Below are 27,698 nucleotides of genomic sequence, written 5' to 3' on the forward strand. Positions count from 1 at the left end.
TTCCTGCGCGCCCTTTGTTAGAGATGGCAGAGCATCGATGACGCCCTGCCAACCATCGATATCGCCGATGTTTTGAAACACGCGATGTCATCGATGTTGCCATCGGCGCTTGTCCACCACCATTCGTTTGGCAGATCGGTTTGAAAGAAACGGTTGAAAGAAACGGTTGAACGCGGACGAGCGGAAAAAGTGAGTGAGAGAGTGAAAAAGGAAGAGCGAAAGAGCAAGCGTGCGGCGTCGGTCCGAAAAGTTGAATTTTTGCTCGATCCTCAAGGAAATACAACAACGGAATATTGTTATTATTTTTTTTGGCATTTTTTTTAATGTTTCAAATCGGAAAATGTCGCCGTCGTCGGGACAGCGTCTCCTCTTAGTTTATCAAAAAAAGCTTTAACATTCAAAGTGTAAAACAATAAAACACCGTTCAACGTATTAAACACTGCAAATATATACAAAACAAATTAAATCCTCCTATAATACAAAAAAATATCCTCAAAGAGAGACCGAAAAAGGAGAGAAAAAGAAACCAGAAGAAGTGAAAAACTGGAAAAGTGGTTAACTGGAAAACTGGATTACAATGGAATGGCAGCGCAGCCGACGTCGCAGTCGCGCACAAAACACTTGGATTTGTTTTTGGATTAACAAAATGCACGCAGTCGCGTCGCTGCCGGCGTCGCTGCCACTGCTGCTGCTGACGCTGGCGTTTGCGAATTTGCCACACACCGTTCGCGGAACTGGTGAGTAAAGAGGAGACGCCGATAAGAACGAGGGGACAAAGCACAAGTCGCGAAAGAAAAGGGTGGGCGCTAAAACAGGAATTCCAGGGCTCAAGAACCCTAAATTGCGGCTTAAATGCAACCAAAACTTCTAAAGCCAATAAAAACTAAAAAAATATCATGCAGATGGAAAAGAATATGTGATCTAGAGGTTTTATAACTATTTACAGGTCTATAGGTAGTAAATTCCACTTGCGATTCTTAATGCACCTAAAGAACTATAACTCATTCCTTGTTGGTAACACCGATTAATACCTATTTGCCGATCTTATAGGTCTTTAATTCTAGTAAACAATCCATTGGGGCCCTAGATATATCCCGAAACTTCAAACATAAGTTTGTATTACATTAAAAAACAAACTGTAGGAAATTCTCAGTTTAATACTACTTTTTTTTATAAGGAAAACAAAATTAAGACCACTTAATCTACATGAGTAAGGAACATTTGGACCCATTATACTTTTATTAATAACATATTAGAGCATCAGTACCATAAGCACTAGATCATGGTAGGCTAAAGATGTGGTCCAAAATGCTAAACCATGTTTTATAAAATACAAAATTCCCACTTTTGATCTGAAATTCCAGGACCATATAGTTGATCTTCCAAGTCGGAATATTCACTCTCCAAGTTATTTACCGCCTCTTTTTAGCATATGTTCCCTATTTTAAAATAGTACAGAAAAACCTAAAAAAAACATCGCTAAAATAAATGTTTTCAAAAAAATGTTCAATCCAAAAAGTCGCTTCTTGAAAATTCAACAGTGAAGAAGCTTTATTGCATCTGAACTTTTATAACTAGGGAAGATAAATCTGTATGTTGGGACGATCTTGTTAGTTTTCTCCCCAGTTTTTTTCCATAAAAAAATTATTTTAACGTAGTTTATTCTCATAAAAGTATTCAAAATGAAGTAAAAAATCCATAACATTCTTAAGTTTGAATGGGAAAAAGACACAAACATGTTATATACAAGTCCTAGCAACATAAAAAAAAACGCCATTTCCAAATATGACGGTGCGAAAAGGTTATTAATTTTGTTTATAAGAGTTTACGCCCCATTTGATCCAATCCAAGTTTATTCAACTTTCGGCGATCCAACGCCTCCATTAAGCCAACAGTTTAGGGTTTTATTTTGCAGGTTTAATGTGGCACGTAACGGTTTCGGGGACCAACAACAGCAACAACAAGAACAAGACCAATAACCACCACCGCATTCGATTTCATCATATCGGGGCAGAAGGGACTATATAGCATAGCATATAGAATAAACGACAGCTGGGCTCCTGGAGCCAAAAGTGAAACAGCAGGAACAGGAGCAACCCCTGAATCCTGGCATATTGCACATGCGCGTCCTTTTTGCTGTTTGCTGTGTTTGCTCAAAGATCAAATTACGATATACAGTGTGAGCGAGCGAGGGAGAGGGCGAATCGGATGGGGGAACGAGATGGAATATAGTCGAGTATCGCTTCAGATACTTTTGTATCTTTTCTGCCTGCTCGGCCCCCTCGTATTTGCTTCTCGCTTCCTCTCTCTCAGCTATTTCCTGCATATCCTGTGTGTGTGCACCCCGAAAACAACAAAAAAATAAAAATAAATATAAAAACCAAAAACACATTTCTTGACTTTCGTAAGTCACGCACACGGCGGTTCCTTAATTAGCCCTCGCCTAGACTTCAGTAAATACTATATAAGTACTATATAACCCATGCGCATAAAGTCGGTATATGGCGATGCATAACCAACATGCCCATGGTTATGGGTCGTAAAATGTGCATTTTATGATCGGAATGGATCATCCACATAAAGTTGCAACTAAATTTAATGAAAATAAAATTAAAGGGGAAGAGACCACTTAATTTGAAGGAATATATCGCCTTAAATGGCGTTTCAACCAGCCGATGAGGGTAGGACTACCTAGATTTATAGCCGGAAAATAAATGAATTCAAATGTAACCTTTAAAGTTGTAACATGCATTCGAAAGCATACAGCAATAAAAAGATTAGGAAACTCTAAGAAAAATGCATGAAATAGCCTATTATGTCCTTGGAAATGCATCATTATATGCACAAAAAATATATAAAATAAATATCAATTAACGATCATCTTCTTAGTATTGTAGAATAATTTAAAGTATGAATAGCGATCGTTAATAAATTGTTGAAGATATATGCAAATTAATGTATTTAATTCCGAATTGCAATCATAATCAAGCACTTACTCTGCTGTAAATTAGAATAAATTATGCATAAAGTGATCATTAAGAAAAGCTTTGGCAACATTCTTAAAGCAATGAAAAATACAAGTAAACAATTCAAACATTCTAATAACATTACCTACCGATCGTTACCAACTTGTTTTGTATGATAAATGTTTTAATGAAAATGAAAGAAAATAAATATATCCTAAAAACAAAAAACTCAAAAAACGTCAAAGCAATGCACCAAAATACGTATTAATTAGGGCGAATCAATAAATCAGTTATGTGTAACACGCAAAATGCAAAAACCAGGCCAATTCTCACGACTTCAAAACCCTTTTCCAAGGACGCGGCACTTAAAACCGCCAGATTATTGTGAAAGTCTCTCTTTTATTTCGGCGTCTCAATTAATTTGAGACAACCACTTATCGACCATTTACTGTCGCATTTATTAATTAATCGACACCGACGACGATGGCCCCGAATACAAAAAAAAAGTATCACTTAAAAATATAACTTTCCCATCAGTAACTTAAGAAGACTTAATTAAAAAACGGTATATGAAATCGGCTAATTTCTCAAGTGTTAAATCTGCTGTTACTCCTTGCCTTTCGCCTGTCCAAAAACAAAAAACCTGTAAATGATAAAGTAAAATACAACAAAAAAAAAAAGAGGAGAAGAGAGAAGGAATCTTGTTGCCTGGTCACTTGATATGGCATTGGATATAAGGCAGAGCAGTTCCGTTCCAGACGATCCCGATCCCGATCCCGATGCCGATCCTGTTTTTCGGGACACACCTCGAAACCAGAATTGGCAAGGTTTTCAGGTAGAATTTTGTTTGTGCTCTCCGGAAATCCACAATGCTTTTTTTTTGCGCGCGGCTGTCTTTTCTGATTTTCTTTCGTTTCGCTGATATTTGTTATTTGTTCCCATAGTCATTGCATAAACATGAAATTCATTTTCCCAGCCCATCTCTCCTGTTGACAACTACTTTCCAAGTTTTGTCTTGGGAAAATGCCTCAAATGGCCGGCGAGCGATGAATTGAGGTTTTCATCTCGCATACGTGTGCGTTAGTTTTGCTGGTCAAACTAATTATGAAAACAGTCCTCACATGTGTCGGTGTCTGCAATTAAATCCGCTTAGAAAAATCCATGGATTGTGTATATATGGGATTCTAAATCTCAACTCCGCTCTTCGCGGCCTTTATTGACTTTTAATGATGGCCGGGCGAATTAGTGCGCCCTGACTTACTCTTTCTGCCATGGCCAGTTTAATGAGTTTTCTTTATGGCCAGTCCAACACACACACACACACATATGTGCATTTAAGACCAGCAGATACAGGTACCACACACACAGATACACTTTGAGCCAAGACGACGAGATACAAGATACACACAAACAGACGGACGCACTGACCGAACAAGTTTTTAGTTTTTTTTCCCTTTTTCTTTTTCTTCTTTTTTTCTTGGGTTTTCTTGGCTGGTCTCTTTGGTCTTCTCTCCTTTGTGCGGCTTGTTCTTGAACGCGAATGCGATCGCCAAGTAGAAGTATCTGAGAGATACAACAGAAAAAAGAAGACAAAAAAAAAAAAGGCTGACAACCTCAGAAGAACCCCTCCTTTCGACCCAGCCCCGCCCCTTTGCTCCCCCCACCAACAACAACAGCAATTTTTATAGATATTACCCAAAGTGTCTTGTTTGGTTTGGTTTGGCTTGGTTTGGTTTCTCTCCTTCGCTTTTCGACCCGGTCTCTTTTTGTCTTCCAGGCTTTTGGGCTTTTAGGCTGGGCCCCTGCCACGCCCCCCCTCTCCTGGGGTGCCCCCGCCCCTGCAAATCCCCCTCGCAATGCACGCTATGTTGCCATGGGATCTGTTCCGAATCTCTTGTAAAACCCAGCTCTCTCACTTTGTCTTCGAAAAGTGGAAAATTGGTAGGAAAATGTCGATATTAATGGAAATAGCTTTGCCTTCTTCAATAATTATTTAACTCTGGTTAATATTACTCTCTCTGGACAATTAAGATGCTGAAGAATTCGCGGTTATAATTTGATTTAATTAAGCTACTACTCTTATAAACAATGTTGTACAAAAATAGGCATTTAATATATAAAACTATAACTCGCAAAAAGATTCTGAAGAATTCGCGCGAAATTGTTATTGTATTTGTCTTACAAATATTATTTCAAATAATATTGAGGTAAAAATTATATTTCTTTTAAATATCTTTTGCAAAGTTTATAATTAATAAGAACATTTTTGGCTATAATCTTTTAGATAAATGCTTTATATATTTAGGTTAAAACTTTAAGATTTAATATTTTATGGTTTCAAAAGAAATAAATCTAAAATATTGGGTTCAATAACACAACTCAAGATTTTAATGTAAAAATAGAAAAATAATTGTAAACTTGTTTTCTGGCAGTCAAAAAGAAACCGAATAAAATAGAAAATAATTAGAAAATTGGTGTTACATGCTGCGTTGAATAAAATTTCTTTTTCTTTGCCCTGGTCTGGGCATTAAAGAAATTTACGATTTCCTGGGCAAACGCAATCAGTTGGCATAGAAACTTCTTGGCCAAGCTGGCTCTCTAGCCCCGTCTCACTCGCTCAACCTATAGCCGTCTCTTTCCCGTCTTCTATCCTGTTTTGGAGGAGGCAATGAAAAATGACAATCATCATTATATACACTTGAGCGGATCGACGACAGTCGCCGATCGTGTGCTCGTCGTCTTCTCAAGTTGAAACTGAAATTGCTCCGACTTTGTCTTCTTTTTCTTCTCCTTCTCCTTCTTCTCCTTTTGCCTTTTCCCTCTCTTTATCCGCCTCCTTCTCCATCCTCGTCTTCATATGCGTGTTTGAGAATCATCTGTAGAGGGAGAAATAGAGATCGGTGCAAGCTGAAGTGAGTGGTTGACTTTAAGAGATGCATAGATACTTTGGCTTGCATAATAATAATGATGATCATGATCGGTGGTCGATGGAAAACGCACTGCCAAATGATACGGGATGATATGACCGAAAGATACATTTTCATGGTGGTCTTAAGAGCCTAAGAACCTTCAAAGATACACTCACGTAGCATTAGCAAGGAATTACGTATCGTAAAGATACGATTCTATCACAGCAATAAAGATACAAGCAATGCAAGTACCAAAGACTAGTTTTGACTGCTATCTAGGGATACTAAGGTTATAGGGCCATAAAAATGATTTAGATATTTCGGTAATACTAAAAAACCATTTAAATATGGTTGTGAATAATTCCAAAAAGTAGTACATACAATGTAAAGTAACTAAATACCATAAAAGATACTTAAAAAAAATAAAAAGGTACCTCTAAAACTGCAGGATACACAAACACTGGGATAAACACATGCTTCAAGCTGCCACTTGAAAATGCATCTCAAATTTCAAGCATCTGACAGTTGTTGGCTCTAAAGTACTTAAGATACTTTTTGAGTCTCAAGGAAATACAAAAAAAGGATGTGCTCTGTTATGGCGGGCAGTACCAAAAACAATTGAGAAACTTGAAATAGACAAGGATTCATTTTTTAATACAGGAAATGATTAGAAAGTCCAGATAATATAGAGATTTAAGTACAGAACAACTAGAGTATAAGAAATATGATTTAAAACTTACAGTCATGTTTTGAAGGCTAAAGATAAATTCTTAGTTCAAGAAATATATAAAAATGTTGTTTACAATATTTACAAGATAGTTTTAAGGGGAAAGTCTATAAGTATATCTGAAATTCCAAGCAAGTTATTTGGGGCTTTTTTAGCTGTATCTTTTATGCAACGATCATTAGCGTCTCGGTTCCACTTCATTCGGGCGATCACTTAGCATTGATTAGGCATATCTCTTGGATGCATCCACTGAATTTTCAGCCTCTTTCTCTTTGACTTTTCCCTTAGCACTTGCAACCTGTGCGACATTTGCATAAGGCCATTCCCTGCGGCGCCAGAAGAACTAGCATTTCTCTGGTGACAAATTAGCAGACGCGAAAAGTAAATATGAATCCAACTCTTCTCTCCCTTTTTTTTTCTGTCTTCCTTTTTTTTTATTTTTCTCCAAACTTAAACTAAACATTCACACGCTGGTTTGTTGTCTGCCGGAAGTGTTAAATGCTTCAGTTTATTTAAAGTACACAAGAGGAGTAAAGGAGAGAGACGAGACGAGACTGCTCCATACAATATCACTCATATGCCATTATTTTTATGGATTTTCGAGCAACAACCCTTTTGTGTGTGCGCCTGCGTGGCCTTTTTTCAGTTTGGCGCGCATTTCCTTCAGCCTCGACCTTTTGAACTCTCTCTCTATCTGTCTCTTTCTCTATATTTCTCTCTCGCTCTATATATGTACATTATTTTCCCCAGTGAGGGCGGATTTTGTCAAAGTGTCGCATGTGTTTTCAAGTGCACTTCAATTACCAAAAAAAAATAAGAATATATATATATGTATAGATTACTTACAACTGCAGCTGCGTGTCCTTTCCTGAGGGCTGTTTATCACTCATCCTCCCGCCCAAACGTTTTCCACCCCCTCTTATCATGCACTCAATTACATCGTCGGGTAGGTCAATTATTCTCATAATATTATCTTTCATTTGGCTAAGCATTATGCTAATCATCCGAGCTTCTCATGTGGGAAAATAAAATGCGAGTCGGTGGAAAACGAGGGAAAAACGAGTGATGATCATCAAGTGGAAACAGCGCTCAACTGTGAAAAGTTTTGCTTGCCACTTGAACAAGGGGTGTTTACTTAGTTTTTACTTTAAATAAACTATTAAAAAATAACAAATTATTCATGTTAAGTTTATTAATTAATGTCTTGATAAACATGTCTTGAATAAACATTGATGATAATTTATTTTAGCATATTTAATAAAAATAGATTTAAAGAGAATTATTGCTGACAAGGACTATTGATCAAACTTGGCTTAATAAATTTCCTTTGCAAATTGATATACCAGCGTGGTCTAACCCACTTATTTAGAACTCAATCAGGAAATTCGTAAACTAGATTCTAAGGCACTTCCTCTTGGGTTTTTTCCCTTCACAAAATCAACTAATCCAAAATCTATTTCAACATATGTTGCATTAACAAATTTGTAGACCGCAAAAACCACAAACTTCCTCTCCCATTGCTCCAAAATTATACGTATGAATGGGGAAATCAGTGGCGGGTGTATAGGGTTTATCATTGGGAGGAGCATTAGAGTTGTGTTTTTTTATTTTTCTATACTTTTTTTTTTGCTTCCTTTTTTTTGTATTTTTTTTTTTTTTGCTATCGCCGACGACAGTTGAGTGTGGCCTATTAATCTATCAAAAGCTTCAGACGATTCGGCCTAACAAAAGGGGTTAGCTGAGATAGAGATAGGAGGAGGAAAGAGATGGCGAGAGATGGAGTGAAAGAGATGGGTAGAAGGGGGTTGATGGGTTGGTTAGAAAGAGAGAGCGAAAAGGCAAAATTCCATGGCACATAACCCAAAAAGACCAAAAGAAAGAGCGAGACCGAGTTTCTTTGACGTCGGCGGTTCCCACACTCGTTTATTCGTTTTACGACTTGCCCCCGCTCCACGCCCCCAAACGCCCCACCGCCCCTGTTGTGCCACTCCCCCTCTTCCATCAAGCCGCCTTTTGCTACTCGCTTCTCCAGCGATCTCGACTACTTTTTCATTAACACTTTACAATCTTTCCGCATTTTGTTGCCTGCTGCTGTTGTTACAACGCCTCTGCATGCTGCTCATTTTCCAATGCCCTCGCCATCTTCAATATATTTACAGCCATGGCCAAAATAATATGTCTTATTTGTATTGGCAAGAACAAAAAGGGGTGCCTAATAATGTGATTTCCAGTGTAAAACCAATGGACACTACAAATTCCTTTATCGATTTACTATCGATTATATCGATACGACATTTTAACGAAATTTTTTATGTTTCAAATATATATATACTTTTAAAGGAATAGTAATAGTGATTTCGAACCCGTTTAAATGGTTCTTTAAGTAATTTCTAAATCAATAGCAATTTCGATAATCAAATCAATAGAATCGATCATTTTATATGTATACCAAAAACTTTTCCAAACGTTCTTTTACTATTATTATTTTCTCCGCCGCTGTACTTCTTTCCAAACAATTTTCTATTTGCCATTACATTTATATAGGCAAAAGTATTTATTTATTGCTGGCCCCCGCAGCAATTTGTGATCATTCGATGAACAATTCCCATGGAAATAATGATCGTTCGATGATCGCTTGGCAGCTTATCAGTTGTTGCAGTTTTTTTGCGACGCAAATTGTTTATGAAAATGTCTTTTATCATCTTCGCCATACACTTCGGGCATATAAAATGTGCACAGAGATATGAGCCAGAAGAGATCAATGACAAATGGAAATACTTGAGAAGAATGCCAAATTGGAAACAAAAGATATATTGCGGGGGTTAAGCGTTCGTAAACGATCAATAAGCAATTGAAACGAATTTATTTCGGCAAATAACAAAAGATTCATTCCAAGAAACGGTTATGTGCTGAGCCAAAAATATAATTAAATATTACCTTATAAAATGTATTGTATCTATTGTTTATGAAATACTGTTGAGCGATCATTTAAATTTAATTGATTTACATAAAGAAAAGAACCCCTGAAAACTAGTGTTTGACTTTCGAAAAATTCATCATTTTATGCAAAGTTATTTACAATCAATGTAATTGTAATTTTAAGTGTGCAATTTGTATTCCTGAAATTCAATTAATTGATTTAATCTTTTCTTTTTAATATTATATATTTTTCAAACTGATAGCTGTGATATGAATTTGTATTTTTTTAATTGATTGTTTGAAGCTTCCGGATTTCTTGTGATCCATTTAAAAATCGTGGCGAAATAGTCGCCCAATAAAAATCATGAATAAACATGATAGAAGCCTGAGAACAAACCGAGTTTTAGATAAGGAAGTCGCCCCAGCAGAATTGTTCATGGATATGCGATAAGGGCGAAAAGCTTCTGGTCTTTCAGCACAGTTTCGATTTCACTCGCAAATCAATACATTATTTATTTTTCTTAATGCACGTGTGCCCAACTTTTCACTCTACAATTTTCCCTATTTTCATAATTAGAATTCATGTAAGCCTTAATATTTTTTACCATTTTATTTTATATCTCTACTTGCTGACATTCTTGTTGATATGTTTTTTTTTTTTTTATATTTTTTTTTCCTAGAGAAAAGCGTGAGAAATTTTTGGCCGTGGTTTGGTTTTTTTGTTGTTGTTGGTGTTTTTCTTGTTTTAGTTTGGTGTGGTTGCTTTTTGTTTTAGTTGTCGCAGCTGTTGTGTTGTTGCTTATTATGCTGATAGCGTTTGCTACTTTTTCATTGTTTTTGCTTTTTGTATTTTTTTTTTCGTATGTGGTAATGCGAAAATTTAAATTCGATAAGCGCCATTTATAAAAACAAAAAAAAAAACAGCGGAGATATTTCATTATTGTCTTGGCTTCCCTTTTTTGTGGTATTTATTGGTTTGATGTATGTAAATGGCTTTTTTTGGGGTAATTACAAGTGGTTCATTGATCGCTTTATGGGAGAGATTTGGATTTTGGCTGCTTAACAAAATGTGTCATAAGGAAATTGCTTTTTATACCTACCTTTTTAGTTTCATGTTTCTAAAATAAGTTTATAAATGTATTTCATAGATCTAATGATAATCCAAAAATGTAAAAGCCAAACATTACAGCTGAATAGGATTTAAACCAAAAAAAAGAAAAAAAATGAAGTAAGTCGATTTTATTACATGCAACATTTGCTGTCGTTTCCATGCCATTTTCATCGATCAATATCACGGATATTTGCAAGTCACAGTCACGCCTGCTTTCATCGTTGATTGTGAAATGTCGTGACTTTGAGAGATCCCCCGGATTCGCTGCCCCTGCCAATCTCTATTACACATATCGTTGAGCAAGTTTAATTAGGTCTTAACTCGGTTTGGGCCCAGTCAAGCAATTAACAGCTCATTTGTCGGCAGTGGTGGAAAAGCGGAAAAACGGAAAAGCTGAAAAGCATGTGCAGGCATCTGCTTAAACGGCGCATAAATGCCGGCCAAAACAATTCCACACAGTTTTGCTCCACGTTGATTTTACATGTGCGGTAAATCACACGCAATAAAAAAATGCCCATTTAGGTATATAAAAAACCAAAAAAAAAAAAAAAAAACTGCTTGAAAAACTGAAAATCTTTTCACGCTCTGTCGATGAAGCGTTGAGTGCTCATGCCATCCCTGTCTTTCTCGCCTCTTGCCGGCAAATTAATTAAACAGAGTTATAAGCCCGGCCACACCTCTCGAAAAACCCATTTAAGCCCTGTCCCCATTTGTGCGATCTTTACCTGGAAATTGTATAATTCAATTTCAGACATTTGCCCATTTTATGTAGGAACTCCGGTCACTTATTCTTCATTCTGTCTTTAAACAAAGTAAACACATTTAACAGCATATGAAATAATTTAGTTTTCTTATTAAAAAATTTAAAAACCCAAATAAACTATTAAATTCTAGACAATAAAAAATTCCTAGAGAACTATTAAATACTTTGAGTAACTTTTAAAAAATATTTATACGATTATATACATAATTATAAAACCATAGCTTTAAAATCAGCAGATTTAAGAGGCTGCACCCACAACTGACTGACACTGCGTTTTATTTATATATGTTTCTCTTTTGGATTTGTGGTTTTTTTTTTGCATCTTTTTTTTACACTAATTGAGGTCAATTAGTTTACAAACAAACGCACACACTCGCGGACAAACGAAGACAATCGAATGCAGAGCAACATCTGAAAGCATGCTGCAATAATATTTTCCTTTTGCATAAATTTCTGCAATATTGTACACACATTGGATGTGACTCAATTTGAAGTTATCTCTTTTTATTTTTTGCTTCCTTCACCGCTTTATTTATGTATTGTCATTAGCCAGTTAATCAGGCATATGTACATATATATACAAATATATATATCTGGTGTATCTTTGGGATTTATGCCACGTCTTGTCCACAAGCCATCGATCATCAATGTTTAAAGGAGTCGACAGACAGTGAGCGAAAATTAGTAAATATATTTTTAAATAATAAAAAACATTCAATTACTTTTGAGCTTGTTAAAAAAAGGAGAATTTTTGTATTGTTACATGAATAACAGTTTTTTTTATAAATAAAAATATATTAATTAAAAATAAACTCGGTATCAAAATGTAATTGAAAATCAGCAAATAACAAGCTCAAATATTATTATTAATTTAACTTACGTTTCTTTTTCTTGGAAATTGAAATTTTCAATTTGTGCATTCAATTGGCGCTTAAACTTAAACCTTTTTGCATTTTATTTGTGCTTGTGTATGCAAGGCGGTACAGTGGCCGCTCATTGTGCCTCATAGTGTCTGTGGGCACCCTGCCACGCCCCTCCACCCTCCGCCTACCGCCCACCGTCCCCCCTCGGCAGACAAAGCGATTTATTTATCTCCGCCTGACGGGGGCAATCAAAACTTATTGTCGTCGCCTCGCACCGAAATGAACTGAGCCGCACGGAATTCTGAGTTCAGCTGAGTTAGGAACCCCTCTGCCGTCTTTTTTTCTGGTTTTTTTCAGCGCAGGAAATCGCCACACGCCCAATTAGCAAACATATATACAGTTGGGCGCAAAATGTTAGCAGAGAAGGTGAGAAAAGTGCTGAGGAATGCATTTTAAATAAATAAATGCAAGCAGCTCGTTTTCTGTAGGTAAAAATATATTTCTAAGGAATTTTCAAAGGGTTCTCGCTAAATGTTTCAATCCATTTCATAATTTTGGTTATTTTGTTGTCATTAAAAATTAAAAAAATTCTATTAAAATGATTACAATTTGTATTCGAATACTATAAATATGTTTTAGAGCATCGGCTATTTGGTTTAGTACTAGTTTACTACTATTATTTTGAACCCATCTGTACATAACTAAATCATATTTTTTTTTTGATGGCAAAATCTGGAGAGGTGAAGTGAAATTGGGGGGATTGCTTGTTTGCGGCTTCGTTTGTTTAATTTCGTGTGCCAGATATTTTTCAATGGAATAAGCATAATTTTGGTGTGCCTCCTTTTTTTTTTGTTGTTCTGTATTTTTTTTTATGTTTAATAATAATTTGATTTGATTGCACAAGTTTCAGTTTTCTTATACAACTACTTTTCTGCAGCGCTGGACAGTTCAAGTGCAGTGAACTTTTCGTCTGTGATTGGCAACAATGATGATAATGATGATGAAGACGGTGACTTTGACATGCCGCCCGTTTGCCCTTAAAAGGCAGATACATATACGATCTCCCGATCTTCTGCAAACAGAACAAGAATGTTTTCCACTCCATTCCCTTTCCCCCCGCCCGTATTTCTTTCTCTCTTTCTCTTTTTTGCAACGATGTGGCATGTTAAGTAGACATAAATGGGCGACAAGTTAGCATGATCATACTGATATGGCGGACAGCTTTGGGGGCGGGTCAGTTGAGAAGTTGTCTATAAGAATGTATACAAGATGTCTTGGTCTGTAATAGCTGAACATTTTTAAATAATGATCATATGATGAAAACTCATCAGGAAGGCATATACAATTTGATATAGTAAACAGAGCTTTCTGTTAAAACAAAGTTATACTTCTCTAAATTATTTGAACTAAGAATCTTTAAATTTATAAAACTGTTCAATATAATAAATCAGCAAGAATAGGATATTGATAATAATTAAAAACGGGAATTCAAATAAAGTTAAACTTTAGAAAAATACATAAAAACCTAAGTATACAATTAGATATATAAGTTTAATTCACCGGTTTTCTATATGTTTTATGGGTTGTATGCTATTCACGCACCTCTTAACATGACATTTCTTTTATAAACCCATATTAATTATAAACCTTTTTCAATTATCCTTGCAGATACCGCGTTGGTGTCCGGTTCCTGCACAAGTTTGGGCTGCCAGAATGGCGGCACCTGCGTCACACAAAACAATGGCAAAACCTACTGCGCGTAAGTAAAGTTCGAGACATGAGTGTAGGGAGTATTAGACTGTGGCGAAGGAGGGGCATTTGCATATGTCAATCAAGAGCTCTACTTCAAGGACAAGGGATATACTTATGTACTCTTTTTAATTTAACTCGAAATTCGTCTAGACAAAGGAGGGCGGTTGTGTGTGTTGTTTTGGCCAGACAAAAGCGCCCGCACAATCTTCGGTCTCCCGATTCTGCGGTCTCCAGTCTTCAGTCTACAGTCTACAGTCTTCTGCAGCTCCCCCCCTGCAATCCTCGCTCCTCGGCAGTCCTCTCCACTGCGGATCGAATCAAATCGGGCTCGTTGTCGAGCGACATTCCTGGCAAATCGGTTTGAACCTAAACGAGAGTCTGGGAGTCTCTGGTTCGTGCCTTTAGCCCGGTTCGCATGATTTTCACTCGCCTCGTATTTCGTTTTTCGATTTTCGTATTTTGTTTCCTCCTCCGTATATGTGTGTGTGTGTGTGTGTTTGTTGTCTTTAATTTATTTATTTCTTTCTTACTTTATTTTGTTGCTGCTGTTGTTGTGTCTATTCCTCTTGTTGTCTCTGCAATAAATCAAATGCGGCCCAAAACAAACGGCACGTACGCAACGCATAACTCTGTTTGAGTTATTATAAATAGTAGAGAGTCTGGAGAGTCGGTGAAACGATCGGCTATATCCATATATTTTGACAGACTGTCGTCAACAATTTTTACGAGTCTGTGAAGCGGGGCCGGCCCGACCAAAAAACCTACATGGCATAATTAAAGAAACTCATTGCAAGAACGCACACAAAAAGTTAAGATCGAATTGCATTCCAACCAGGTGGAGACGCACACTCATGCCACGACTATTTCCAGCGATCCAGTTTTGTTTAGCTTTACTTTTGTCAAATACCTCATGAGTCAACAGTGGGAAAAGGAAATCATATCTTGTTGTCAACACAAAAATCTATTTTATGTTTTAGTCTAAACAAACAAAGTTGTCAAATAGTATTGTAGTTTGCTAGTAACACACAATAATAAGCGTATTGTTAAGGAAGTACTTTATTTAAACCCATTTCTATCCAATAAAAATTCTTGTTTATATTTTATGATATATGTATATATTTAAAAGCAATTAGGCGGAAGCTTTCTCTACCTATAAAATGTTATAGCCCAGTTTCAAATCGGGAATTCAAACCAACGATTAGCCAATAAAACTTGTAGTACCAACGCATTTGTAAAAACCTCCTATCATAATTCGCGCAAAATATTTATTTTTATTTACCATTATTTTTGTTGATGTTCGGCTAACTGACTCATCAAAAAACGAGTGAAAAAAAAGGCGGTAAAAAAAAAACAGTTTCATACATCAAACGAAATGTCCGCCAAAAGGGGGGCGCTGAGGGGGCGTGGCCTGGCTAAGAGATGCTGCTCATTAACATGTCGTAAACCGCAAGTGAAAAACATATATTTTTTTCCGCTTTTGTGGCTGTTAACCGTTTGCCCACATTTCGCCATATAAATCAAACTCATTGTTCTGAGTTGGCAGAGACGAAATTGAGCCAGACTACATGACATTTGACATGAGCAAAAGGAGTATAAATGGTCGTCGTGGTCCACTCAAAATGAAAACCAAACTGCTCTGTTGGCAATCAAGTCAATTAAACAAACAAGCTGCCAGGCGGAAAAGCGATCGTAAAAGCCAAATAAAAGCTAAGCATTTTGGCCGCGGAGAGGAAAGCGAACAACCAGAGCAATTCCAAATCAAGACAATGTGGTAAATGGTAAATGGATCAGCATGGATCAACCGAAAACGATCCGAGGATCAGTTGGCCACAAGACCGAAACAAAAAATCAGCTCTAATAGCTCAAGCTCAAGACAAAAGTTCAAAGCGATCTTATCGCCAAATTCAAAAGACAAAAAAAAAAAAACAAAAAAAAAGAAAAAATCAAAACAAAAAAAATGGCTTAAAGAAAGAGAGGCCAGCACACACACACACATGGCCATTGGCTTGATCGTGCCTTTGATGATCATCGCAAAACCAAGGCAAGGCAAAAGCCGAGGAAAAAGCTAAAAGCTGAAAGCAAAAAAGCATGGATCCCGAGATCCAAGAGTCTGCACAAAAATATATAAACGAAACAAACAACGGGGGGAAAAAAAAAATACCAAACTGGCATCGCAGTATTAGGCTAAGAGCCAAGCGCTTTTATGTAATTGCCCAAAGATAGTTAAAGAAAGAGCGAACCAGGATCGGTTGACATGTGTAGTCTCTTACAGAGAGATTGCGGGGGACAAACTAGAAAACTAGAAAACTCTGTTTACAACGAACCCCAAGATCTGGCCGATCAAAAAAGGCAAACTGATCGGCCATTGAAACTGTTGTACTATTTTAGAATACAAACAAGAGATCAGGTTGAATTGATAGTGGAACAAGATTTAATGAGGGAATGTCATCTTTATTGCTATAAATAAATATTCAAAATGTTAAATATATATCAATATTAAAGAGAACAAGTTTAAATAAATTTGATTTACCAATACAGAAATGGTTCTCAATACATAAGGAATTAAAATAAATAATTTGTAAGTCTTCTAGAACTGAATCTATTATGGCAGTTTTCTGTATAATAAAGCTGCATAGTTTAAGTCAGATAATCCATATAATTGTTATATCTAATATATTTATATTAAAATTTAATTTATTATTAACAAATCTTGGTAATCTGAAAATGGATCTGACAACTTGAATTAAATCGAAATAAAGCATTATTGATCTTCAGAAAGTGAATTAACCGTCGGGTGAGAAAAGTTCGTTGTCTAAGTCTTTTGTTTTCAAGGCATGACCTGTGTGTGTGTGCGTGTTTCTAAATGCTCACACACACACACACTCACAGCAGGGGAATAATTTACGTTTTTATTTGAACTCTTGGCTCACACGCTTTGCACTTGAAAATGTTCTCTGCTTTCTTCCACCTTCTCCTCTTTCTCGTTCTTGTTCTTTTCATTTCATTTCTTTTCTTGTCTTGCCTTTTCTTTTCTTCACAAAAAGTGAAAAAAAGGGGGAAAAGCATTTCCAGGCTGCAATTACTTTAATTAACTGATCATTAAGCACATTGGCCATGGGGCTCGATGCTCTATGCTCTATGGTCTATATGGTCTGGAATTACAATGGAAAAGCCAACTTTTCATCTGTGCTGGGATGACACATTTAACTTGCAGCCGCCATTTTTTATTATATATATATATTTATATATATATGTGTACATCCTTCGGATGTTCGGGAAAAAACTTGTTTGCAACCTGCTCTGATTGCTTTTCTGTGTTACACAAGCTCCGAAGAAACAAGGGTCCCGAGATGAAGAGAGTGGATGGGCCCATCCCATGAGATCTTGGCTACCCGAAAAGCGTAGCGAATATTTATTGTGCATTCCGCTTGCATTTTACATTCTTCAAGAGGCCCTTTTGCTCCGTTTTTTTTTTCCTCTTGTTTGTATGTTTGTGCGCTCTGTTTTTATTGTATTTTTTATATATTTTTTTAGTTTGTTGTGCCCTTTTTATTTTTGCAGTCGAGGCGTTGGCGTACAAAATTCCTTTGGCCAGGTCTCTTCGCCTCTCTCTTTGGTCAAATTAAAACGTTTTATTGAAACTCAATTAAGTTGCGCATTCTCACGAAACACTGAAGATGGTAGACCAACTCGAAGACGATGTTGTTGATGTTGATGTTGATGATGATGATGGTTGGATGGATGGATGGATGGTTCGATGGTGAGGAGAAGAAGCGTAGAAGGCAAAATGTTAATTATTCGAATGTGGAATGATGCATTACATAAATCTGAGCTTTGTCTTCTCATAACTCAAATGAAAGATTTTCCCAGGCTTACATCTCTTAATTATGCATATATGGAAATACCTTTTGGTTTTTCTTCTACTACCGGCGACAAATCATTTCAACACAAATCCACCAGTCAGGCAATCACATATCGAAATTTCGTTGGGTGTTTACCTTGTGGGAGTACCTTTTTGGGAACTCTTTCTAAAAATTTGTATATATTGCATGTGATTTTATTTTATTGTAGCAGCTTTTGATATAAGAAAGCCACATCCCAAAAATATATTTGTTATATGTGATTTTCCTTGAGTTCACATAGTTTATTTTATGGAAATACATAGTTATCTCAATAGGTATAGAAATTCTTTACACCCAAGTTTCACTAGGCATTACTTCTTATTCGATTTTCGGTGAGAAAGTTATTGGAAATAAGTTTATTCTCTGGGAAACCTCTCTAAAATATATCAAAGCATTTTGTTTATGATAAGAGGTCTTTGGTCATAAGTATACCAATACCAAAAATTTCATTACTAAAACCAAGTTTCAATGAGTTCGGATGGTCGCTTTTATGTTATGGTTTTATGTTATCATAAAACAGTTAAGTTTAAAATTTTCAAACTGACAACATAAAGATAGTTTTTATTGGCGATAGTTTAGATTGATCATCATTTGCATAAAACAAACAAGTTTGACAAAGTGAAACGACCCATCATAAAACCGTTTTTTATGGTTCATATCTACATGAAGTTTTTCCGCTTTATTAAACCAATAAAAGCTCATAAAATGTGAGTTCTGTAGAAGACAAATTTTTGGGGAAAGATATCTCCACGTTGCGCAATGGGATATGGTCAGGTATTTTTCGTTACCTGGAAACTGGAACCTGTGGAAATCATTTGACGGACCAGTGTCAGAAAATGCATTTTATTTTTTTTTTGGTTACCTGCTCAACGGACAATGGGAAATCAAACAAAAAGCAAACCGAAGACCTTAAATCTCTCCACAAACAACAGCTGGAAATGGATGGATGGATGGATGGATGGATGGATAGATATATGTTGTACATATGGATGGAAACAGAACGGAAAGGAAATTTGTTGGGTGTAAAATTTGTTAGTGAGCGGGGGTCACGCATTTCATTTCAGTTCAGTTCAGCTCAGTTCGGTTCGTTTTTCCACTCTGTCCTCCCTTTTCCCATTGTTCTCGAACAGCTAAGCAAATACCAGCAAATGCCTGGGTGAAAGGAAGCGATAGATAAAGGCCCAGGGATAGGGAATATACATATATAGATATATATGTGTGTGTATTTATGTATGTACTTTGGGCGTGTTGCACCTGCGGATGGAAAAAGAACACACATTTTCACGTGAAAAACACGGCTCAGCAAAAGCCAAAAAACGGGAAACTCTGTAAAACTGAGTGCATGTAATGCGAGAAGTGTGCTCGGTACCCTGAATATGCCATACTCCTCGTCCCTCCACCGATCCTCATCATTGTTCTTATCGTTTCTCGTTTTTGGGTGAAGTTTATACATATTTAGAAAAACCCAGAAGAATATAGGGATTACATTGTAGAATTTACTTGCATAAATATAATTGAATTTAAAAATAATCAAAAGAAATATATATGTTCTATAGTAAATAAATGTAAAAAACCAAATTAAATTATACAAAATACCATTATCAATGAGTTTAAAGTTTATTTGTATGACCCATTGATCCATTTCCTATCAACATTGCTGATAAAGCTGATGTCAAAGATCAGAAAACATTAAAAAGCGTCAACAAAAAATCCTAAATGCCAGATTATCAAAACAGATTTATTGGGATCAAAGCTTAGGTTTGATTAGAGCCTCTACAAAGTAAGCCTTTCATAATTTTTATGAACAGAGCAAACCCAATCAGACAATTTAATCAAGTACTACTAATTGGTGTCTTATCTGCTGATTAAACAAATGGGATCACGACAAATGACTTGGCGATCTTTGAAGAGTGTCTGGGGAAAATTTGTGCGGCGATAAGCAGTTTATTTGTTGTCAGGCAAAATCCCCCCTCTTTCCCCTCGATCGATCCTGTGATAATGTGCTGAGATCAGCGGAAAGCTGCACATATTCTTGAATAATATTTATACCTGTGGCGTTGTTTGTATCTTTGCAATGCACTCAGAAATCTTTGAAGTTGAGAATTGCTTATTTTAACAAGAATAAATTAGTTCTAAACTTATTTTTGCAATACAAAATTCATATACCAAATATATTCTAAAATGTTTTGTAATGGTTTAAAAGAATAAACAATTGAACTAATTAAAAAAAAACAATTTTTAACTGGTTGAAATTGTTATTTGCACTTTCTTAGATTTTATGAACTAATTTTTACTTTTAATGTCTTAGATGTCTTAGAAATGATTGAATATAGGTCTATTATGATTTTTGAGCAGTGTACGAGGCGTGTGAATTGCAACTAGGGAAATTAGACACTGGAAAGACAAACGTAGAGTTGTCTTTCGATCTCTGGAAGCCATATATAGCTATAGTCGAGCGGAGTGGTCGAAAAAAGATGAATGATCATCGGGCGATGACATTAAATCATTTGCTTATAAGCCATGAGTCCATGCCCCTCATCTAGCCCAGAAATCCATAATCCATTCGATACGAGCTGCTGTGGTTACCCATTCAGTCGAACGATCGTGAGAAGCGAATATATATATATATATATATATATTTATATGTATATATATCTATCTATGTATATTTCATATTCACTTCATGCAGTTATGATTGGGAACAATTTCTGTCCCGATCGCCGACCGCAAATTGAGTTGGAAGCGGAGATACGGATGCAGATACAAATGCAGAGATGCAGATACAGATACAATGATCTGATCCGATCTGAGATAGATTAGCGCTGGCTTTTCTCACGAGCAAAGTTTTATTGATTTGAACATAGAATAATGGCTAAAATGGGATAGTTTTGAAATATATTTGTTGTTAAGGAATTACTTCATTTGGATATTAAAACGGAGTATTCAAAAACTTGAAAGAACTAAAGGAAAGTGTAATTTTAAATAGATCGATAAAGAACTTAATGATGTTAAAATATATATATATATAAATACAATTTAAATAAAGATCAATGGTTTCAAGCATTTATAAAAAGTATTCCTTACCCATTTACCACTCCGTTTCCTTCACGTGACAAAAGGTGACTCATTCTCTTTTTGGCCAACTTTATAAAGGAGGCTTGGAAACAGATCATAGGATGGGGGAAGGGGGGTCTGTATATGAAAGGGGTATAATGGGGAGAAGGAGATAAAGCCAGCCACACACACTAACACACCCAGTGGCTGCCTTGGTTTATTTGTCAATGCGAGTCACGTTTTCTGCTCTAGCCCTCTCTCTTTCTGACCGGGTCTCTCTCTCTCTCTTTCTCTCTCTCTTTTCCTCCTCGAAACAAGTTACGAACAACTTCGAACTCGAACTGAAAACTCGGCTTGGCCTGGGTATAATTTATATTACATTAATTTTTCCATCCAACATTTTTCCCTCTCTTTGGGCAGCAGCAAAAAGTCCGACACCTCATTTGAATGGGGCTTCCCCTTCGCTACTTCTTTGCCATCGTATCCTAGCTTTTTCTAGTGTTATTCCTCCTTTTGGCCAGGTCTTATCAGTGGGCTAATATCGGCTGAATACCTATAGGAATTCTCTGCCAAATTAGTGCCAAGAAATGCTTTAAAGTCGTTTAGACTCAGATCATTTGAATTTATTTACTAATGGGAAACTCCTCTTTCAGAAATAAATTTTTTTTTTAATTCGAAATTCGAAATAATACTAATGACTATTGATTCCTTATCAAAAACATTTTATAATTTTAATATACCACAGAACGCTAATATAATAAACTTTAAATTCAGATATAAATTATCGATATCATTCAATATTGTTGTGTTATCGATATACTTATCACATTCTTATCATATCGATTTGCTAATCAAATAATAATTAAAATTTCCTGATTTTTAAATTGCTAATTTTCCAAATGGAAAACCCTTTTCTCTATTGTTTAAAGTGTACTAATACTCTTCACCTTTTTTTTTGCTGCCAACTCTCTAAATTCTCTTTTAAAAATTTGCAAGCTGTCTTCGATTACGATCGACAGACTTTGAGGTTAGGCAGGGCCTCTGCAGGGGATTGCTACAAATTAATGCTAAATCTAAAGCATTTTCACACACTTGTAACGGGAAGTTAGCAGGGATCGACAATAAAAAAAAAAATATATAAAAAAAATGAAAAAACGAAAGAAAAGCGGTTTTTCCTCGGCTGATGCTGCTTTTGCTTTGCTTGCTGGACCAGCAACATCCCATCGTCTCCATCTCCATCGCTTTTCAGGTTGGTCAGCAGCCGCCTTAATGATTATTCATTGCTTGTTGCTGGTTGTTCGGTATGTTGCTGCCGTGCTGCTTGATGTTGCTGCTGTTGCTGCTGTTGCTGCTGCTGCTGTTGCTGTTGCTGCTGCTGTTGCCACTGCATCAGCAATGCGTGTAATTTTCTCATTGCAGCCGATGAAGAAGCAGCGGCAAAAAATTTAATATGCAATCAAGATCGCGCACAAATTACCGTACATAAAAATTGTTTTCTCAAGGGAAAAGTAACAACAACAACAAGGCATAATATGTCGTCGAAAAGCAACAACAACAACAGCAACACTAAGTTGGGAGTGGAGTATCGACAAAAGAGAGTCGCCAATGTGAAGAGCAGATATTGTTCATCATTGTCATTACTCAACCAATTTGTAGTATTTTTTTCTTGCCTTTTGTTTGCACCACAAAATATGGTTTATGGGAAACTTATTGGACCGATTTTCCTTTGGCCCCGATTTCATTAAAAGTCAATGAAAAACTGTGGGATCTTGCTAGAAAGGGAAACGAAATTCATATACAAAATAGAGTTAATCTATATATTTAGAACATTGAAATTGACAGGAACAATTAGTCGCTTTCACACCTACATCGACATATTCAAATTAAAGACATCTGGCATTTAATAAGTTAAAGATATGCTATCTGTCGTTCATCTGGATCCCCAACTTGTCCAATCCGAATTCAGCCATGTGAAAGTGGTCCAAGGAGCAGAGTTGGGGCGGAAATGGGGCTACTTTGTCAGCTTTAACACTTCGGAGTGGAGTTGGAGCTTTGGATTTATCAGGCGGCGCAGATCTGGCTCCTGACTTTGGTCCACTAAGCCGACAAGTCGATAAACTACCAGCCGATCGAATATGTGTGTGAAAGCACTGGGGGAAAAAGTGGGAAACCAATCGGGTTAAACTGGTGCATTTTGAGGCCCATTTCGTATACTTTTTCTCCAAGTGTGTGCCACCACTGCTCCTATTCAAATCGCCGCCACCTGCAACCTATTTAAATGGCAAACCCGCTAATCCGTATCCATCTGCATCTCATTTTCCAGTTGCGACTCGGACTATGTTGGCGACTACTGTGAACACCGCAATCCGTGCATGACAAGACGCTGCCAGAATGGAGGCACCTGCCAGGTGACCTTTCGCAACGGTCGCTTTGGCTTCTCGTGCCAATGTCCTTTGGGCTTTGACGAGTCCTTGTGCGAAATACCGGTGCCGAATGCCTGCGATCATGTGGCATGCCACAACGGTGGCACTTGCCAACTGAAGACCCTGCAGGAGTACACGTGTGCGTGTGCCAACGGCTATACAGGTGAGCTTTCCTATCGCTTGAGGCAGTGCCAGGACAATCCAGGACTATATCCTTATTATCCCAATCCCTTCACAGGTTCACACTGCGAGACGAAGAATCTGTGCGCCAGTTCGCCCTGCCGCAATGGTGCCACCTGTACCGCCCTGGCCGGAAGTGGCAGCTTCACCTGCTCCTGCCCACCAGGATTCACCGGTCACACCTGCTCCGAGGACATCGAGGAGTGCCAGTCGAATCCCTGCAAGTACGGCGGCACCTGCGTCAACACCCACGGATCCTACAAGTAAGTTGTCTATATAACTTAAATTAAAAAACAAATAATAATCGATTAACAATTACATTACATTACATAAAACAATTAAAACTAATTACATAAAACATCATTATAAATTAGAAGAAAAAGTATAAATCGAACCACTCCAGTTGAACTACTTAAAATCAAAAGTCCAAAACAAAAGCCTCATTACAAAACCTACATTAATTTATGGCAATGGCAATTAACATTTTAATGTTTTTGTTAATCCCATCGATTACACCTTAAAAACATCGTTTTTCGGCCAATAACTTAAAGCCCGGACAAAACAAATCGCTGGACATCGAAATTCCAGCCCGTTTGAATATCAATCGAAGCGCCGATTGTCAATAAATCGAATTGTCAACGGATGTGATAACTCAACTTCCAGCTGACAAGTGCAAATTGTTTTCTCTGTTCGACAAAAGATCAAACACGTCTGATTCTGCACCGTTTTCATTTGTTTTTTCTTGTGGGCGACCACAAAAAAAACAAAAAACCTCAAATCCCGAAATCGATAACAAATCATCGTTGCGAAACGATTAGCATATTTATCTAAGGCTTTTGGCCGCTCGCTGGTGGTGGCTTCCTTTAATTAATGGCAACTTAAGAGTAATAACTTATAAAATCGCATTTTATTTCGAAGCGATTTGCATAGCTTATTGATTTTCGTTTAGGCCAACAACAAATTGCCAATTGGCCCAACAACATTTCCACTCTAATTAAAACACACAAAACGCGATCGACCTATAGAAAATGAGTCGTCGTCGGACAAAAGGTCTCAAATTTCCGGCGATCTTTTGTCTAGAAAACACAAGTTTTTACTCTTTTTTTTTTGTATACTTTTTTTGGGAACTGGTTCAGGCCACGTAAATTAAATTATTTCGTTTACGTTTGGTTTTTTTGTGTCACTCCGTAATCATTTGCATTTTTAATTTGAAACACACAAATTATCCAAAGGGAGCGGTGAAGAGGGTGTGTGGTTGGTGGGCATTTATATATATCTTTACTAAAAACCATTTGAGTCGAAAAGTGCGATGTGAACATGTGTTTGCTGTTTGTTTTAGTTTAGTTTGACTGTCCATGTTTTCAAAGCAATTAGCATACACTTGAAATAATTTCCCTTCAAAGTTGGAAATACTTAAATGTAGTTAAATATATACATATTATACATATGTTTGCAATTAATTTTGGTCCTTTGTGTGTGGCTCAAAAATATAATATTAAAAGCCAAATGATAAATCGTTACGATCGGGAAGTGAATGGGGGGCCTAAATGATCTTCTGCCACCGTTGAATTGCTGGCAGGGCAATTTGCATAAATTTCATATTCGATTTGTGGATTTTATGATGTTTCTATGCTAAAACCTGCCGCCGAAAGCTTAGTCATGCTTTAGTTTATGAGGTTTTAGGTTTTGTGTTTCGTTTTATTTTGGCAAAGACAGCGATTTTATTTGTCAACTGTCAGTTGCTGGGAATTTATTAATGGAAACAGACTGTCGAACACAAACGAATAATTAACTGAATAGGTATTCGTGATTCGTTATTCGTTATTCATGGCAATTGGAATGAGCCCATTGAATATTGAGTGGTTTAATGGATGAATAATTTTCCATGGGAGTCGGTCAAAGGTTAACTGCATTTTTTTCGAGTGCAGTGGAATAGTAATTTTCAAAATATTTTATTTCTATAACTTTATATATTATAAATAATTATATTTAAAATACCAAAGTGGCAATCAGATAGCACATATTTTTCTCTATTTTTTTAATGGAAGAAAAGAAATTTACCATTTGAAATATAAATAATTGAAATCTGCCCAGATTTCACTTGCTCATTAAGAGCCCCACACCAAAAAAAAAAAAAAAAAAAAAAGAACCCATAACTCAACGAACCCAAAACCCAAAATCCAATCTTCGTTTTATTTTGAGAGATAAAAAACGAGAGGCCCCTGGGCTATTGGCCTGTTGGATTTCACATGTCAATCAAAAATCAATTTTTTTCGGAATGTTTCTCTGCTTTGTTTTCTTTGTTAGGCACCGGCAATTTTCAATTCGATGTAATTTACTCGAAAACCTTTGGGGAGATGGGAAATGCGTATGGAGGGGGAGGGGGGCTCTCCGAAGAATTGGGATCCCCAATGAGTTCTGTGTTTTGGCCATGCTGACTATTTAAAGAGCTGCTGCCGCTGCTTCTCGGCTGGTGCCTTTTAATTGTTTAATTTAATTAAATGCTCTTTAATGGTCTTAATTAGCGCTGGAAGAGGCGTGGTCTTGTCCATTGGCCTTTTAAGGTGCTCCCGGCGCGGCCAAAAACACAAAAACCAAACCCGTTTTAATGGCTGAAAAAAAAAAAAAAAACATTTCTCAAGAATCCCAGTGCAGTTGGAGTTTCAGTTCGGTTTACAAGGCACAAGCAAATTAAGTTTAAATCACATTAAACAAAACACAAAAAATACAACAAAAATGTATAAGAATGAAAGAAGAAGCGGCAGTACAAAATCAAAGTGAACAAAAACCCGGGCCATAAAAGAGAGTCCCAGAGAGAGATACTCCACTGGAGTTTTTTTTTATTATATATCTTTGTTTTCCTTCTTTTTATTTTGTGGTAACCGAAAAACCGGTCGAAACTCCTCTAAGCAATTGTGGCAGAGCCAGTCCACCAAACACACACACACACACACTCACTCGAATTAAGCCCCTTTGGATTGAGATACAAATCCAGATCCGAATCCGATTCCGAATCCGAATTCGAACTGCAACAAAAACGGAAGTTCGGGCCAGGGACAGATTTTATGGTTTCCCTGGTGGTAGTAGTAGTATAGTAGTAGCCAGGCAGGCCGAATTTAATTGCACTTGAAACCGCGTTTAATTGCTGTTCTCGCTTCTGTTCCAGATGCATGTGTCCCACGGGCTACACGGGAAAGGATTGCGACACCAAGTACAAGCCCTGCTCACCATCGCCCTGCCAGAATGGTGGAGTTTGCCAATCGAAGGGGCTGTCCTACGACTGCAGGTGCCCCAAAGGTGAGTTGTTAACAAACAATATAAATGTACAAATAATGGCTACCTTAATACCAAGTTTTATATCTTTGGCTTCGTTAGAAGCCAAGTTACCCAAGGTTACTTAGGAATATTATATATTATTTAATGACATCTCAACCAAAATAAATGCTCCTGAAAGCTTTTGGTGCAAGTACATTAAGTACCAAAAATAATAGACGAACCATCAATATAAATTTTTTTTATCTAACACGTTAAATGAAAAAGTCATTACATCTAAATCCAATTAAAAAATACATTTTTAAGGCTGGCTACCCAAGTACTGAATTTGTTGGCTTAATCTTAACTCACACCCAAGTTACTATAGGTTAGTTTACATTTTTAGGTAACTACACTTCTCGAAAGTATTTTCAAGACACAAATTTCTGTGTAAACCCCCGGGTAACAAATTTCAATTGCTTACTCCCACTTGGAGATCAGTTATTAGAGGTTGATTTCCTATGGAAGCAGAAACCCGACCCGAGGCTTCAAGTTCTCAGCAATCAGGGGAAAATGTTTCGCCGCTTTCCGATGAGAACGCTTCTCACCGCCTATCGATAACCAGTTATCGATGATGGTTAGTCATGACTCATGACTGGCCACGAGCCAAATGGTTGGAAAAAAAAAGTAGTCGCCCACGCTGAAGTATCTGAAGTAGCTGCCACAAGGGGCAAACTCGTTTGTCAGCTAAAAACCCCTTTGCCTCCTTTTTTTTTTTTTTTTTTTTTTTTGACCAGCCCAGCATCATTCATCAGTTTTTCGACTGCAACTTTTACATTGCAGCCCATTCCCATTCCCATTGGAAGTGCAGTTCATT

General features: G+C 36.8%; 1 protein-coding gene across 1 annotated transcript in view; it reads left to right on the plus strand.

Moving 5' to 3' along the window:
• The first annotated feature begins 135 nt into the window (after positions 1–135).
• LOC108045463 (neurogenic locus Notch protein) overlaps positions 136–27,698 on the plus strand; it is a 43,231-nt gene continuing 15,668 nt past the window's right edge. The window contains 5 exon segments of the mRNA XM_017124794.2: positions 136–737; positions 13,927–14,017; positions 23,290–23,552; positions 23,628–23,832; positions 26,736–26,866. Of these exon segments, the coding sequence (XP_016980283.2) occupies positions 578–737; positions 13,927–14,017; positions 23,290–23,552; positions 23,628–23,832; positions 26,736–26,866 (850 nt within the window). The 5' untranslated portion in view covers positions 136–577.

This window comes from Drosophila rhopaloa, unplaced genomic scaffold, assembly GCF_018152115.1.
Source record: "Drosophila rhopaloa isolate 14029-0021.01 unplaced genomic scaffold, ASM1815211v1 contig_3, whole genome shotgun sequence".
NCBI classification, from domain to species: Eukaryota; Metazoa; Arthropoda; class Insecta; order Diptera; family Drosophilidae; genus Drosophila; species Drosophila rhopaloa.